The 17485-nt window shown below is 35.5% G+C and overlaps 1 protein-coding gene across 3 annotated transcripts in view; it reads right to left on the minus strand.

Annotated features, from left to right (window-relative positions):
- Positions 1–3894: 3894 nt before the first annotated feature.
- The window catches only part of VPS13C (vacuolar protein sorting 13 homolog C), an 87414-nt gene continuing 73823 nt past the window's right edge, over positions 3895–17485 (minus strand). For 2 of the 3 annotated variants that reach the window (XM_035335298.1, XM_035335297.1), the window contains 6 exons: positions 15689–15812; positions 15127–15241; positions 10279–10370; positions 8846–8969; positions 8478–8561; positions 3895–5563 (listed from right to left, as the gene is read on the minus strand). In XM_035335298.1, the coding sequence (XP_035191189.1) occupies positions 5462–5563; positions 8478–8561; positions 8846–8969; positions 10279–10370; positions 15127–15241; positions 15689–15812 (641 nt within the window). In that variant the 3' untranslated portion in view covers positions 3895–5461. Of the gene's footprint in view, positions 5564–8477; positions 8562–8845; positions 8970–10278; positions 10371–11430; positions 14429–15126; positions 15242–15688; positions 15813–17485 lie in introns of those variants that run through there. The other variant, XM_035335300.1, reaches the window with a different exon arrangement.

Consider the following 17485-nt stretch of genomic DNA (forward strand, 5'->3'; position numbering starts at 1 on the left):
AATCTTCTAAATCAAGGACAGATTCAGGACCATATTTATCACAGCAGAGGCTAGAACCTGCACAGCTCAGTGCTTTACCTATGAAGCTTTTATTATATAAATATATAATATATATACTGAATTTATTCATTCCTAATGGAGAAGTTTCAAACGCCTAGAAGTATGCCACATCATGGAGTACATCATCACCTTTCCTATTTTCCAAGTCTTTGTTTTGGATAAGTATTTTTCAGAATTATACATCCTTACTGTGCTTACCTTTGATAAACAGTAGAGCCTACAAACAACCTGGGCACACACAAGATGAACGCTGGAACTTGACTGCTGTCATATTATCAATAAAGAGGATTTTCAGTTTTCCATCTGCTGACTCCAGTAAATGTCTAGGAATGTCTCTGCCTCCCTGACTGAAATCCAAGCAGAAATTTCTTCCTTGTTAAAATTCAATACATTTACTGTTTTCAAGTAATGCAGTTATTCTTCATAACTGGATGAGGTATTTTTCAGTACTTTTCAGTACTGACATAAAAGGAATTTGTAGCAAGATTTCAGTACATCAAAACACCTTTGACCAATATTCTGCCTCTGAAGAGTTAGCCATTTTATGGATAATCCATTTTATGGATTTACCACCATCCTGCTTTCACTTTCTTTCATTACCAGCTAACACACCTAAATTATGGGGTTCCTCCTTCCCCTCACCCCAAATGCAAACTGAACACTAAAGATTAGATCAGGAGAGAAACTCTGAAGCACTGTAAAAGAGATAAACTATATTAAATCATTTTATAAGTAGAAATATCCTTGTTGACCTGTAGAGAAATGTTAAAGTGAAAATAAAATATGATGAAGCAAATGTTTTAAACTCACAACTTCATTTTTATAGGTCAACTCCTTAGAGTTGTATCTCCTTTCACACTTAGGCTTTTCTCACCCAGTTAAGTGAGGTGAATAGTATAAGCTACTATCTTGGTTGCTTAGCTGATGACAATCATCATCTAGGAAGCATCAGTAAACTGAAAAATATTCATGCATTCAGAACACATTTTCTTTTACATCTATATGTCTAAGTCTTTTTTCTTCAACCTGCACTTCATACACTGTGTAGCATCATATGCTTAATTGGTAACTGCCCTCCCTCTCAAAAGCATACCTTCATCCAGGACATGTTAATAAAGAAACTATAGGTTTGATTTTTCAGATGGAATCTCAAGTTGTATACAGTGATTCTCAAATCCCTCCACTTGTTTCTTATATTATCATTTCTGTTGAAGTGGTCAGTCCACTGGCATCTATTTGAAGTTAAGTCTTCACACTCAGATTTGAGTAAATTTGACTTCAGAAGCTGTTGAAAAAAATTTTTGTCAAATAAATGGTGGCTAGCTAGTTTCAAGAAAAGTTTCACAACTCAGTTCCCTCTTCTAAACTTAGTTTTTGATTGTTTTGCTGAATTTCTTTATTTATCCCTTCCTTCAACTTCACAATTAATCATTCAAGAGACTATATTTAATCTCTTATTACTAAAACACTCTCTATCAGTGTCCATAATAAACCAAACATTCTTCCAGACTGCAAGGGCTGAGAAAATCATTAAAATAGATAGTGAAAAGTGTAGAACTCTTTTGGCAGTTTTACGTTAACCCAGGAAACACAATCTCTCACTTGTTTTTTTCCCCTCCTTTCTAAAGGTGTTTCAAATTTCTTACTGGCAAAGAATCACAGAACAGCTGTGGTTGGAAGATATCTCTGGGTTTTACAGAGTCCAACCATAGTCAGCTACAGCAGGTTGTTGAGGACAATGTCTAGTCAGGATATAAGTATCCCCAAGGATAAAGACCCTACACCCTGAATGTTTTTAAGAGAGAGTGTTATACAGGGTGGGTCTTTTTGTTTATTCTTGGAGGAGTTTTGTTTTGTTTTTTAAATTTGCTTGGTGTTTTTGAAGTTCACTTTAGTAGTTTTAAGTGGTTGACATATTCTGTAAAGAAAAACATCACAATGACTGCATAATTAATCAACATAAGGTTCTTTTGAAAAAGTCTGAATAAAATCTAGACTTACTAGTCTCCAGATTGGACAGAAATTCATTGAAAACAAAGTAATAGTACTTCCTTAAATAAATAAATCAATAACTAAAAATCCACAGAACCACCCTCTGAAAAATCACAGACACCTTTTATTTACATTGAAACCTCCTAGGCAGTTTTTTGGATTTTTTTTTTTTTTTTTAAATATTACATGGTTCTAGGACTATAATCAAAACATACTAAATAGTTTGATTTTAATATCAGTTTCTACTACTGTCCTTCAAAATGATTACTAGATTGAGATAGATCTCCACTGAAGTGCATGCTAATCCTCATCTAGGAGGACTGAGGATGCTGGGAGTAAGGGAATGGCATGGCAGAAAGGAATGAAGTAGCTGCAGAAAGGAGGCTACATCTCAAGCAAGAAACTGAAAAACAGAGCTGCAAGGACAGAATAGCCATACAAGTCATGGAAATAAATGCTTTTGAAGAGCCAGAGAAACCTGTGGTCATCCAAAAAGCAACAGAGTAATTGACGGAAAGCAGGGATCCAGGCCATAAATGCATGGAGTTCTGTTCTAGCTATCTAGTATTCCATGTCTTTGAATTAGTAAAAACTTGGGTTTTGAGACAGCAAAAACCTCCAGGAGCTCACTGTAATGAAAGGTCTAGAAAGATCTCAACTGTTTGGCCCATTGATGTTCAGTAGGACTGAAATTCTAGAACTTCATAAAAGTATAACATTTGCAAGGGATGGGAAATCACCTTGTTGCAACACTGCAAGGGTGTGCCTAAATCTTCCAAAAAGCTCATTTGGCACCAAAGCAATTAGTCGAAAATTCATCACTAAAGATTATCTACTCCAGCAATGCCTCATTCCTACAGATCATCTAAACCATATTTAATTCGTTCACTGTTTTTATGCATATATACTTAGATATATGAGTCAAGAGACTCTCCTCAGCCCTAATTCGTTCAGCCAGCACTTTAACAAGGTGGGAAGTTTCAGAAAAAGGACAGAAAGGGAACAGGACAAAAAAAAAGCTGACAACATCAGACAACAAAACCTACGTACAGCCAAAGGCTGTAGAGAATACAGCAATGCAAAAGGCTAGATGCAACAACAGAGCAGAAGAGAGAAGGACACAATCAATAGAAGACTGAAGAAAGCACAGGACAAGCATTGGAAACATAAGAGACCCTAACAGCTATCTTCATTTAAACAAGAAATGCAATTTCTTGTGAAGCAAGCGATCTCTCATGTCCTCCAGAGTGCTCGATCCAAGTGGTACAGAAGGTCATTCACTACCTCAGCTGGAAGTCCTAGCGACATCTACCACTTCAAATTCAGCTAGAAACACAAACTGCAAAAGCAAGCATTTCAAAATCAAAAGTTCTTCCTTAAAACCCTATTGCTTCTTCAAACTGCTTTAAACAGAAAGCTATTTCACTGTACCTACTGTACCTACAGTGAAATACAGTGAGAAAAAGTATCTACTCTTGAGAACTCAATCCAGAAGGCTTACAAATAGAAATGAAGTACAGAACTGAAGCAAGCAGAAGACCAGAGCAAGAAATGCATAATCAGAACTGTTTTAAGCTTCAATTCTCCATCTCAGAAATGGCACATCGTAAACACAAAGATACACAGAACTGAAATCTACTTTCAGCTAGGATTAAAAGACAATACATACAGAACCATCCCTTAAATGCCAGACACCAAGCTGAAGGAAGCACAGGGCTGCAAATAGCTCATGAAATACATTAATATTCCATTTTTTTTCCCCATATCGTGACATTGACACACAGCAAACCAAGAGAATAAAATGTATTTCAAAAGCAGCATCATTAAAACCATTGCACAAACAACTGCATATAAAAATTTATTGTCAATATATATACTTTTTAACACAAGGCTTGAAATACATACAACCTAGGCTGCTAATCTCAATGTTTAAGCAGAGCTTTCTAGAACACAGGTGATATTACAGACAAAGGTTGTACCACGTTTATTTCCCCTGGACTGAACAGGATTAATAACCATGTGCATACAAGAGCAATAAAATCACGGCTGCAGATGCTCTCCAGAAGATATCTAATGAAAAGGTACACGTTCAGAACACATTTATAGAATCCAGCAGCCCTTAACTATGGACAAAGTTCAAAAATCCAGGCCTAGCTCTCACAACAGCTGCACTTACAGAATAGATCTATGCAAGAATATCACCAGTTTTACTCTGAGTTCGTATCTGTAACTATTGTCTAGGATAAAATGAAATAATAATACAGAAATCATTCATTGATGGTTTCCAAGTGAAGTAAGATGGAAAGAACAAATTTGTAAGAGTAAGCACACATAAGAGCATCTTCTGTACTTGAGAGCCAAAGACTGACAGCAAGTGTTGTTACTGTTCACTGAACTAACACCCATTTGATTTGCTCATATAGTCCCTGACCCAGTTACTTGTGCGTAAGCCTTGTGTTACAGAATTTGTCTCAATTAAGTTCGTAGGATTACTCATACCATAGTATATATAGGGAATGTTTTGAATATGCTTAAGTATCTTATTAAACTGTATTTTAAGGGTCTTCAGAAGGAAAAACCACAACAGAAAATAACATATCAGAAGCATATTTTAGCTTAATTAGATGGCACTTTTCCTGTGAAATAACTATACACTAAAATATTGCAAACAATTTTGATTTAAGCTTTTGGCATTCTCACAGTACAAGAGTGTACTGTTCCTCCATGGGAAGGTCTTTAAGCTACAGTGATATAACCCAAATCATATACATGATCAAGACAGATAAACAATATTTTCCATTTTTAAAGTGCAGATTTTCATTTACAAATTTGCAGTGTAAATGACAACATTCTGAAGTAAGCATCCCCACACAACAATAACCTATTTCATTCATTAGTCATTTTTATGTTACTCCAGTGCACTATTTTTAGGATACTAAGCAGACACAGAACAAATTAGAGTAGCTAAATTGTATACGCTTTCTTAATTTAAACAGAATGCTGCTTAAAATAGAAGTTTTTGTTTCAATCAGTCACTAACATAAGCACTTTAGCTAGCAAAATGCTAGAACCATGATTACTACAACGTGTCTGTAAACCATAACCTTACAGTGCAAATTATATAACTATTTAATCCCGATATTAAAAAGTGCAGAACAGGTAGATTTAGAGTGAGAAAACTTCAGCTAAAAGTTGTAACTTTTAGGCTTTGATGCTTATTTTAGGTTAATTAAATCCACAGTTTTGGCAAGACATGTAAGTTCTTAAAATAAAGTATTTATGGCTGTTAATGTCCAAGGAAGACCTCAGATATTTTATCTTTAGTTTCTGCAAAAAGTTTCCATGTTGCTTCTAATCAATTTTAGGCATAAGATTGCATACCAAAGGTCAAACCCGACAAATCCAGTTATCAAGATAGTGTTTGTGGTTTCTTCAACTGCAGTGATGCTTGCTTCACCAGCTTCTGCTGTTTTCTTGTTGCCTGGGCTTCCACAATGGCAGAACAAATTCTCTGTAAAACAATATATTGAAAGTATGAAGATTAAAGTTTGCCACCTACAGCAAAACCTACACATGCATTGGCTAGTTTATTTGCCTAAAGTTAAATACACAGCTTCTGACTCACTTACATAATAGTCAACACAGAAAAGCTTCAGTGATGTTTTCAATCTGCTCAGATTTTTCAAGTAGTCACATTAATGATTTTATTCACCCTTAGCTAGATAAACCTTCCTCAGGCAGCACCACAATGCAAGGGCTGCGATCTTAAACAGATAAGCAAGTGCCTTTTCCAATACTATACACTCTGAAGGCTTTCAAAGTCAGGCCATTTAAAGGTCCAGCACTATACTAGCCGAAAAACAGGAACTACAACCTGTACTACTAACACAAAAGCACTGTAAAATACCAGTTAACATTAAAATATCCATTTTGCATTATATGTAATATTTGCTAACACCAACAAAAGGATGTGTTCCCTCTCTCTTTGCTTAATTTCCAAGGCCTCTCAAATAAATAGAATCAAAGGCATCTCAAATAAATATAGTAGAATCAATAATTATAATTAGAACCAAAGGCCTCTCAAATAGATATATACTGACCAAGTATATATCCCAATGTAGTAGATGTCCTAACCAGCATGTCATTCTCTGTTCCTTTCATTATACATTGTTTCTAGTGAAAATTTAAATATCAAAAGAACAAGGGCATTTTGAAAAAAAGTTAATATCAGATCAAATTTAGCAGTATTTTCTCTTCTAAAAATTGATACAAAAATACTGAGAGCCTACACCTAGAAGTTTCAGTCTGAGGTGATAGGGCTATGAAAAGAACTATGCTGGGGCCAACCAACCAACAGGCTTTCATTATCATTATCTCTAAATGTAACAGATTAATTCGTGATACTTAAAGGAAGATATAAATGCCCATGCTTCTGTCAACATTTACAACAAAAAGTGCTCACAATAAACTGGATAGATAGTTGCAATCCACTGCATTATTAGAAGAGAAGCAAATAATAAGGATACAATTAGAAACAACCTAGCTGAACAAAGCAGCGCAACAACCCAAACAAACTGGTCCAATAGTTAGAAAAATCCATTTCACAACTACCTAACATTAAACTTATGTTATGCATAAGACATCCAAAATATTAACATTATGATAAACCTCCAGTCCAATAAAATTAATGTCACTGCCAAGTGTAAATGCCTCAGGGGCAGGAGGGGGCAAGTACTAGGGTAGTCTGGATGGTCAGCCTCATTTTACCTGAATAACTACAGCATTAAGAGAAAGCGTAAGTGTTGGAAATGCTTGTGAGGGCAGTGTTGCTCCTGATTTCAATAAGACAAACTAATTTATGAAGCAATGAATATGAGAAGAAAGAGTAAGTTAAGCTGAATGGACAGACAACATGCATCAGAGTGTAACTGAAGCATTTCAAACATTTATGGATTGCTGGTAACTCATGGAGACTGGGGAAAGATTCAGAAGACTAAAAAACAAGCAAACAAAAACCATGTTATTTTTATAGGGGACAGAAAGAACAAGGAAGATACAGATAAACTTAAGTTGATCTTGCAGACATTTGTTTCATGTTTTTGTCACTAAGAGCTTCACAGAAGCCTTAAAAGAAGTGATAATTATCTGTGAAGCACACTTTTTTGTGGCATCCTGTCAAATTAGGAGAGTTTTCTAAGTGGGATCTATTCAAAGAAACGAGATGCAAAATTAAGAGTAATGCTAATAAACTCATTCAAACGGAAATCCACAAAAGGTAAGCACTAGTGTTCCACTCGAAGACAGAGAAATTTATTAACACACCCAAGCCAGCATAACAGCAAATAAATATGTAGGTAAACAGTAAAAATTTTTAAAAGAGAATGAAACAGAAAGAAGTAATTTATTTCATGGTGTAGCCTACATTTTTGTAGTTGCTGTTTGTTTGTGTTGAAAGGATTTATCCTAGTGAACCAACTGCATGATTTGGAACATATGCCAAATGAGAAGGCTAAAAAAAAACTCTTTAGACAGGAGACGGTGAAGTAATAGTAATATACACTGTTTCAGTATGTAAAGAAGTGTCTTCAAATGATAGCAACTTTTTTGTCCCCTGTCTAACCCGTTCTTTTCAATGGCTTGATCAATTTCATAGGAGGAATTTGGGCATATTCTAGTTTTGAGTTGCCATTTACTCAAACTACTACTTCACACGTGCTTGCAAGATCCTGTGGAATTATTTTACTCCACTGTGGGGACTGGGAAGAATTCATCATCTCTTATAATGTAACACAAAACTACAACAAGATACACAGTCACCCTGGTAGATTTTTCTGTTGTTTAAGTACCATGGAATTTATGCAACTGTTCGTTTAGCTTGTGTGAGTTAGCTAGGAAACCCAGCCATACATAAAACAAAAACACTCAAAAATCAACCTCTCCAGCATCAACATGAGCAAACATTTGGAAATAATCAGTAGAAAATGGGCAGAGAGGGAGAAGGGGGGAAGGAGTCTGTCATTCGTTCCACACAGAGGTACACTTGCTGGGTTAATTCAGTCATCTTCAAATAATGAGGAGGTAGCATAATTCAGAGGTATGTTGACTCCTAGAGACTAGAATGAACTTAACCTAGCTCATTAATTATTTGAACTATTTTCTATTAATGAGTTATAATATACAAAGCATAAGACGATGCCAGCTTTAACCTTAACTTATCATCACATTTACTCTCTTGAACACTTCAGACCATCTTAACTCATTCTCCTGGTCACACTCATTTTTCAACAACAAATGAAACAGTCCCAAGGCATAGCACACTATTCTGTAACTAGTCGGTGAATGTTACTGTTTTTTTTTAGACATGCTGAGTTTCAACAACTACTAACAGTATCATAAGTAGAAAGAAAACAGAAGAAAGAAAATACCCTTGCTGTAGATTCATCCTGAAGTTGAATTGCCTTTACACTTTCATGTCCTACACTGTCCTTCCTGCGGAACATCCTTTGATCCTGTTGCAGAGGGGAACAAAAATGTAGTTCGGGTGACTCATAAAACAAGAATGCAGAACCTGATACTTAAATGGCTTGAATGTCAACTTCAGTTAAGATTTCCACACGGTCTCTTTCCAACCCACCCATAGTTCCCAAAAATACAAAGCAACTCCTACTACATAGCTCCAACGTCAGCAGTTAGAAAGAACCCTTAAGCAAACTCTAAGCATCTTCGGATCACTAAATAAGTAGTGTTAAATGAAATAATAATAATAATATATAAAAAAAAAAACTTTTCTTACCAAAACAGTTATTTTTAAAACGCTTCCTTCATAGGTGGGACAGCATGCAAAGTCTTCAAGTAAGTAATCCCACTCTGTAGTTAAGTGACCTAAGATTTCGACCTCCTTTACATATATCACTCTCCTGTTCAGAAGAAAAAAAAGTCAATACACAGTTTCTCCTTGGGACTAGAACTTTGTCAGAAAATGAAATGAAAACCAGAAATATGCTCAAGAAGGCATTTTCTATGTGGATGGAAACTACTGATTCATGTGGCAGTAGAACAATATTTCTTTAATATACCCTCTGAGATGATAACTCTGTCATTAGGACTCATAGTGATATATGTTATCACACAGTATGCACAGGATAAGTTAAATCAAAACTCACCCATCTCTCCAAATCCAAACATTTTACTAGAATTGGATAGTACAGTGTCATCAATTAATTCAAATCTCTTCCACAATGCCAGCCTCTACCATTTGAGGGCAGTCAGCAAACTGAATACTAGCTATATATTGAAACAAGTGCAAAGTAGAAATGGATCATCTGGCAGTCCTAATTACATGTTACATTTGCTAATTAGGAATCCCTCTAACATTTCAAAACTCCAACGTTACCTGTCACACTAGGACCAAAACAAGGGGAAGTTTTGAATGGAATTAAACTAGAACTCTTAAACACATCCCTTATCCCAATTGGGATAAGAACAGAAGTGCACATTTAGCTGAAGCTGCAAAAAACTGAACCACCCAACTATTATAAAAAGATGTAAGTACTTATCTTAAAAACCCTGTTCTGCTGCAGCATGAATTATGAAGTGTGCTAGTTGTTATAAAACAAATTTAAGTGGAATGTCTCTCAGAGTCTCAATATGGGTTAGCCCACCTCATAGATTCAGGCAAGGGGCAGAAATTGGTGACATCTGGGATATGGAGAAGAAACTATGGGATCCTTTTTTTTTTTTTTAATCTAAATGTATTTACAAAGTTTTGAGTCCTCAAACTGCATCCAAGACTAGTAACAACTTACATTCTAAATACTGCCTGATGGGTTTAATATTTATGTTCATACTTGAATAAGAAAAGCTAAGACTCCACTTAGAGTATCCTTTAATTAAGGAGACTGTAAACATGCATTAATAAAACATAGTTTTGACTACAGACACTTAACACAAGCTAATTTGAAACATCAGAAACAGAAAAAGGAGCATTTCCCTCCACTATTATGAAACAGTCACTGACCTCAGAGTCAACTAAAATAGCTTCCTGAACTTGTATTAACATCATTGATCATCATCTTACATTTTCCGTAAAGGAAACAAATTATAAAATGAAGAAAACAAACAAGGAAAATAAATATGCAGACAATAGCTACTGCTTTAGACTAGCCAGATGCCTAATCCTGAAGCTGAAACGAAGACAAGCCTTTAGAAGCCTTCAAACCTAAATACCTATTGGTAACAATAAGGTTTGCCCTTCTGCCTCTTGGAAGCGCACAGTGGTATCGGTAGGTCTCTTTTTCCAGCTTTCTGATGTGCAATTTCTGGAACAGAAAATGAAAACATTTAGACCATAAAAACAGAAGTCAAAGCGGTGCTTTCAATTCAAAAGCTATTCAAAGGCATTTTTAAATGTCACCTAGTTAAACTGGTTCTTTAAAAGCAGGCTCTCACAGTGTTCTCACTCCTCAAGCTGAGTCAGTGAAAGGTCTGCTTCCTTCCCCTCAAAAGGGAGAGCATGACATTGCAGTGTCATTAGGCTATTCACCTAGCTTGAATTTTCTTTTTGGGTTGTTTAGCAATTCCTATTTATTTAGTATACCCTATTCTACAGACTTGTATCGAGAGTGAAAATCCTGTGACAATACATTTAGAGAATATAACGCATGGCCCAGACTTACACAAATAAACAACCAAGTTACACTCAATGTACCTCAAGAATCATGCTTCTAAAGCATTGAACCGACGTAGTTATTCAATATCTCAAATATGCAAGGAAACTATATGAAAGTGTAGATCAAACTACTCATCCTCTGTTTCCGTTAGTCAACTATAACAAATGATAAACCATGAACACAGGTTTAAAAAAGCTTCCAAACAAAATAATTAAGTTCTCCCCAGCTATTTTTAGGTTCTTCAACAATTTTTGACTAAGTATTTTTCTAATTTTCTACTCTGTATTTAACTGAAGAACAGTATTTTCTAGAACACGTCGTCAGGTTTACAATATCCCATCAGCTGTCTGTAACTGCAGGCCCCAAAACTGGTCCAATGCTCTTCGAAGTAAAAATGACCTTTGGTTTTCAGTTTACTTCTGTTATTGGGGAATTCAGACACTGTATAAAAGTAAATTTCTCAAGTTGTTTCTGACAATCTAATGAGAACATACTTGAAATGAAGGAGGAAGGACAAAATAAAATCGGTACATTTTTAATTATTCCCTGTAAAAATTAATTTCCATAGCTGAACCTATGACTTGACTCCACATTTTTCTGTCTATGGTCAACCATGCAGGCTAAAAACTCTATACAGATCAAGTAACGAAAAAGGAAGGACCTTATGTCAATCCAGCTTACATCAAAATCAATTAAAGAAGCTTCAACATTTACTTATATTTGCATTTTATTTTTGCATATTTAGAAGTTTAACAAGTGTTTTGAAGCATCATCACACATTGCAACAGAACCCAAAAAACACCTTTAAGCTCAAAGGTGGATTCATGTTCTATAGATGAAATCAACAGCACAACGTTCTCCTGGATTTGATCCCCAGAGATGTGATACTTTAAAAAACATTTTAATTGACAAATTTCCAACAACCAAAAATATAGAGTCCCCATCTTCTATGAAAAAATACCGCTTTCTGACTATCTTAAAAGTTTCTGATACTGTAAAACAAACATGAAAGGGAAAAATGCCACAAAAGACTGCTTATCTCAAAGTCCTTACACCTCTTCAAATCACAGAAAGAAAGACAGCAGTATATGAATACAAGAATATCAACTTACATTTTATAACCAAAGCATAGCCGATGCAGGTATATAAAAAAATACAAATAAAGAAATGCAAAAAACATCACCATCAAGACTGCAATTCAAAGGTTGAAACTCATATTCTGAATCTTTTTGTTGGATAAGCAAGATGTGAGACATAACCACATATTTAAACAGAGATTTATTCATAAGCTTACTCCTCTACTTAACCTCTGAGCTTTGGTGATGAAGTCTGTTTTTGTAACTTCAGAAACCATCCTGCTAGTACTTTTAAATTTTGTACATAATACTTTATTAAAGTAAGAATTTCCATGGAGCACTCTGCCTAAGCAATTCAGTCAGAGCTGCATCAATACTCCTGATCGAAATTCAGTGTGCTATGGCAGTGTGTTTTGTAAAAAGGGGGTTGGGGCACTTGATGTAAATTACTTCATGATCTGAGAACATTGTCAAAATTCAGGCATCTTTATAAGAAGCTTTTATTTTGATGAGAATACTACAGCACTTAAAAGAAGTTTAGCTCATTTTCCCCATGGAAAAGTCCTGAATTTAATGATGTATAACACATATAAAAGCAAGGCGGTTGGAAAAGAAGGAATATTGAAACAACATCTTAATCACCAACGACAAGTCACCTTTAATTTGATAGCAGTGACCAACTGTAAATGGACCTGAGCCGAGCCATTAGTATGGCTAAAGCAGCAGGCTAGAAATAGAGCTTTCGCAGATGAATTTCAATTAATTACTCAGTTTAATAAGGTAGAAGTCACTGGCCAGATCAGAGATGATACAAAATCAAGATAAAATGCAGATGTATTTAGGGGTGGTAAGAATGGTATTTAAAATAATTTTAACTGCTCAGGCAGGAGAATAATCTTTAGGTCAGTATTTGTATGGATGACAGCAATCATCCAGAAGCCTTGCATGCAAGAGAATACAGGAATTAAGAATCCAGATTGGTTTATATGTTAAAATTCTCCATTTCTAAATAATTCTTATTATGAATTTTATTCTTTAGCTTCTTTTACAGGGGAAGAGGGGTGGCATACAGTTGATACGAGAGATGAGAGAGTGGGAATTATGGCTAAACTGTATGTAATGTTGGGTCAAAATTGGAATCAAAAATATACAGAACTAGCATCGATAAATTGACTATTGACAATTAAATTTCTAAGTGTGCATGAACTGTCCTTCTCTTAAATTATCTTATTCCTGTAAGACACTGTCCATCTTGTTTTGAAATTATATTAGAATGCAAAAACTTCCCAACACTAAGCTGTAGTACAAAAATCAAAATTAGTTAAAAATGAAAGCTATTTTCAGAAAGTTGGCTTCGGAAAAGAAGAAACTATTTATAGTACCAATAAAATTTATGCCTAAGAAAAATGCAAGTATTAGATGTGCAGGAAATGCATAATAGCCAATTTGCAGTGCTAATTGTGCTACATTTTCCTTTTTGATAGATGGAAAAAATACAGCGCAACCAACCAGGAAGCGCAGCATTACTGAAAAATATCCCAAGCAAGACCTAAGAATAACCGAAGTTAAAGACAGAAAATTCTCATTACATGAAGCAATTTGTTTTGCTCAATATATGACACTGATGATTTCACTTAAATAGGTAGAATAATTTTCCTACATTTTTAAACTACTTTGAATCAAAATAGCTGACTATTGAACAGTAAATTCTAGAAAGGCATTAGCAGCAGAGATGTGTCTGCTTGAAGTTTTATTTGTGTGTGAGAAGCAATTAATTGGCTCCCAAGACAACTTGTTCAGTGTAGTTTGTTATTTCTGAGGTGTTGTGTTCGAAATGAAATTTATGGCATCACTTGATTTAGACATATGTTTTAATATAAATTCATGTTAACAGTATAATTTATGTTCATGTTAACAGTTGACATGTAAGTATGTTAAACAGAAAAGCCCGAAGATTCTGTGAATGAAACCAGAGTCAACTGAGCTGGATATAATTTTTTTAACTGATAAAATTCCAAAGAGAAGTAGGAGTAGTGTTTACTTTAAGTTCTAAGGGTTCATTAAATGTTTAAGTGGCAGGGCGATGGCATATTACAGAAAGAGAAAGACAAGTTTAGTTAGAGTCCTTATAGAAACATTTCCATATAATCTTGAAATTCTAAGCAAAAATTTTCACAGAAGAAAATTCTGTTCTGTATCACCACTGTAAATTTTGTGCACATATGAAAACATCCCTCTCTCCCTTCATCCACAGCCCTAGCTTTAAGAGAAAGAGAAGGCTAACAAATGAATGAACATCTACCCTACCATGATTTTTTCCCCAAGAGCCTTCAGTATCTGACATTCATAAAGAGCTAAGCATGAAACAGATATAAGAGTTAAAAAACAACCTCTCTCTCATCTTTCTCACTTATCTGATCTTACCTTAGATATTACAGTTTCTTTTTTTGTTTGTTTTCTAGCCTGGACAACATGAAACACTATCTGCTACACAGGAAAGACATGAATGGTAGGGAGAGTACGTGTTAAACGCAATCACGCCCTTAATCTAAATACTTAAGGCAGATAAAAGACCATAAAGGAAATCAAGAGGAAATACGGAAAATGTTTACTCCTTTATTCCAGTTCTTGCTGCGTATGCCAGAAGAGAAAGAGAAAGAAGATAAGTATTAGAAATAGGCTAGGAAATAAGGATTAAAAAATGAACATCAAGAAGAAAGCAGCAATTATGCAAGCTTTATTTTTAAAATTGTTAATGAGGAAAGTAATGTTACTTTAACTTCTTAGCAAAAGATAAACATTTTCAGTTTTTAAGAAAGTGAAAGTTGAAATGCAATTCAACTGGATTCTGATTACTTAGGACTTCAAACCAATAGTTACTCAACCTCCATTTGTTATCACATCCAGATGTGGAAGCAGGCTAGTACGTTTACATAATGCCTGTAGCTATGACACGTTAGCATTAAGAACAACATAATAAATACCAAAAAGTGGTATTTTGACAACTCATGCAGCTTTTTGAACTGCTGATACCACCCAAACTCTACAGGAATTTCAGTAATTCTATTACATGCCAATTAATTCAAGCCTTATTCATCCTATTTAAGAGTTGCTTAGTTTATGAAGAAGACAGTGGTACTAGGTTGTTTTTTTTTTTTCAAGCAAAACATTCGACCTGAGTGTCAAATGCATTTTTCTTAACATTTCCACATATTTCAAAGCATTCTTAATCCCATCTCCCTTCAGAGCAGCTTTTTTCCTCCCTAATTTCTATAATCTTTTAAGGAAACCTGTAGATTAGAGTGCTTAAACTGTAATGTAAGTCATACCTCAAATAAATCATAACCCTCAGCTTCCACCCTGTCGTATGGCCGGATAATGCCATCTTCGTGAATGAGACGTGGAGGGCGGAGATTAGATACTTCTTCTGTTGACTCTGCCACCCTGCCAGAGACAATGGAACAGTATTCTCACAAGCTCACTATATATTTGAGTTTCACCATTTACTGTTAATTGAATCTCAAACGGGCAAATTTTCTCCCAGAATTTCAATGGTGGATTTTTTACAGTAAGTTTAAATGACATTTAAACATTTGCATTCTGCAGGACACAAATTACCTCAGAGGTAAGGTTTAAATATCATAAGGGATGGTAGCGAAAGGATAAAATGGGCTAGTTACTGTTTATGAGAACTGTAACACTGCAAGACATGAAGCAACAATTTCCAGAAATTATCATAAAAAACATTCATTACCAGCTGCTAGGTAACTCTTAGTTCTATATAATCCTACTGCAAATCATCTTTAACAAATTTCTGTCACTACTGGACCATTTCAGCACCTAGTTTATGACATATGGAGAACTCTTCAAGACTTCCTCTTGACATTTTACCTTTGAATTCCCTGGAAGGTACTGCTTGCCATATCTACAATGCCACCTGTTGGGCGGGCTACCACTCCTACAAGCCCCTTTCCAATTCCTTTAAAGAATCCAGCTGCACCTTCCTTTTTAGCCCCTTTAAAAGAAACAGGAAAAAAAAACAGTATTTTTAATTATGTACCAGAAACCAGTAACCACAGAATTCAACTACTACTGCTCTGAACTGCATTAGAATAATTTTATCTTGAAAACAGCCCATAGAAATTGATTGTGTATAGTTTGCGTACTAAAAAGCTCTGCAAAGAAGTCACACATTCCACAGGAGCATTCAAAAAAATCAAACCATCTATCCAAGAGCATCATCCAAACTATTTTTGAACTCTTGTGGGCTTGGTGCCATAACCACTCCCCGGAGAGCTTGTTCCAGTGCTCGACCACCCTCTCAGTGAACAACTTTTTCCTAACACCCAGCCTGAACCTCCCCTGATGCAGCTCCATGCCCTGCCCTCAGGTCCTGTTGCTGTCACTGAAGAGATCAGCACCTGCCCCTCCACTCCCCTCACCTGCTCCTCTGCTCCCCTTGTGAGGAAGCTGCAGGCCACCATGACACCTTCCCTCAGTCTCCTCTTCTCTGGGTTGAACAAACCAAATGACCTCAGCTGCTCCTCACATGCCTTCCTCTCTCAACTCTTCCTCTTTCAACTATCTTTGCTGTCCTCCTTTGCATGTTCTGTAGTAGTTTTACATTCTTCTGATCTTATGACAGCCCAAACTGTATGTGGTACTCTAGGTGAGGCCGCACCAGCACAGATCAGAAAGGGACAATCACTTTCCTTGACCAGCTAGCAATGCTGTGCTTGATGAACCCCGGGAAATGACTGGCACTTTTGGCTGCCAGATCACTCTGTTGACTCATATTCAACTTATCATGAAGCAAAACCTCTACGTTCCTTTCTGTGGGGCTGCTCTCCAAGCTCTCATCCCCCAGATGGTACATATATCCAAGGTAGACCCATCACACATAATCTTCCTAATTTAGTGTCATCTGCAAACCTACTTAAAGTGCATTCAAGTCCTGTGTCCAGACCACTTACAAAAACATTGAAGAGAACTGGCCCTAAAGTGGAGACCTGGGGAACCCCAACAGCACTTGGTTGCCCGTCTGACACAACCCCATTTGCTACAATCCTTTGAGCCCAAACCATCAGCCAAACTAGATCCGTCTTCTCACCCATTTGGTCATGACTGAGGATCAACAGTTTTTATAAGTCAATAACAACAATAAAATAATCTGAAGGCTCGAAGTTGCACATGCATAACAAGTTAATTATTTCTACTTCAAGACTCCATGTTTCTGGTAATACATAACTCTGTAAGAGCTAAGAGTGTTTAGAAAGCCCATGTTTTCATCCACCAGTGAGGTAAGTACTATACCTCAAATTATCTGCCAACAACCTAAACACACAGGTGAAATACAGCAAAACAATCAACTTCCAGTATTTAAATCACTTAGATGTGAACTATGAAGTATTATTTTCTTGGGTGTTTTTCATCATCTATCATACTGATGAAGTGACAGCCTTAACAAAAAACTCATACTGCTCTCAGGCACTAAACCAAAATTTTATTAATATTTCCCAAAAATAAAAACCAAAATTTTATTAAAATAAATTTTATTAATTTAATTAAATTAATAATTTAATAAATTAAATTTAAATTTAAAATTAAATTTAAAATTTAAATTTATTTTTAAATTTAATAAATTAAATTTAATTAATTAAAATTTTATTAAAATAAAAACCAAAATTT

Source organism: Oxyura jamaicensis, chromosome 10 (genome assembly GCF_011077185.1).
Source record: "Oxyura jamaicensis isolate SHBP4307 breed ruddy duck chromosome 10, BPBGC_Ojam_1.0, whole genome shotgun sequence".
NCBI classification, from domain to species: Eukaryota; Metazoa; Chordata; class Aves; order Anseriformes; family Anatidae; genus Oxyura; species Oxyura jamaicensis.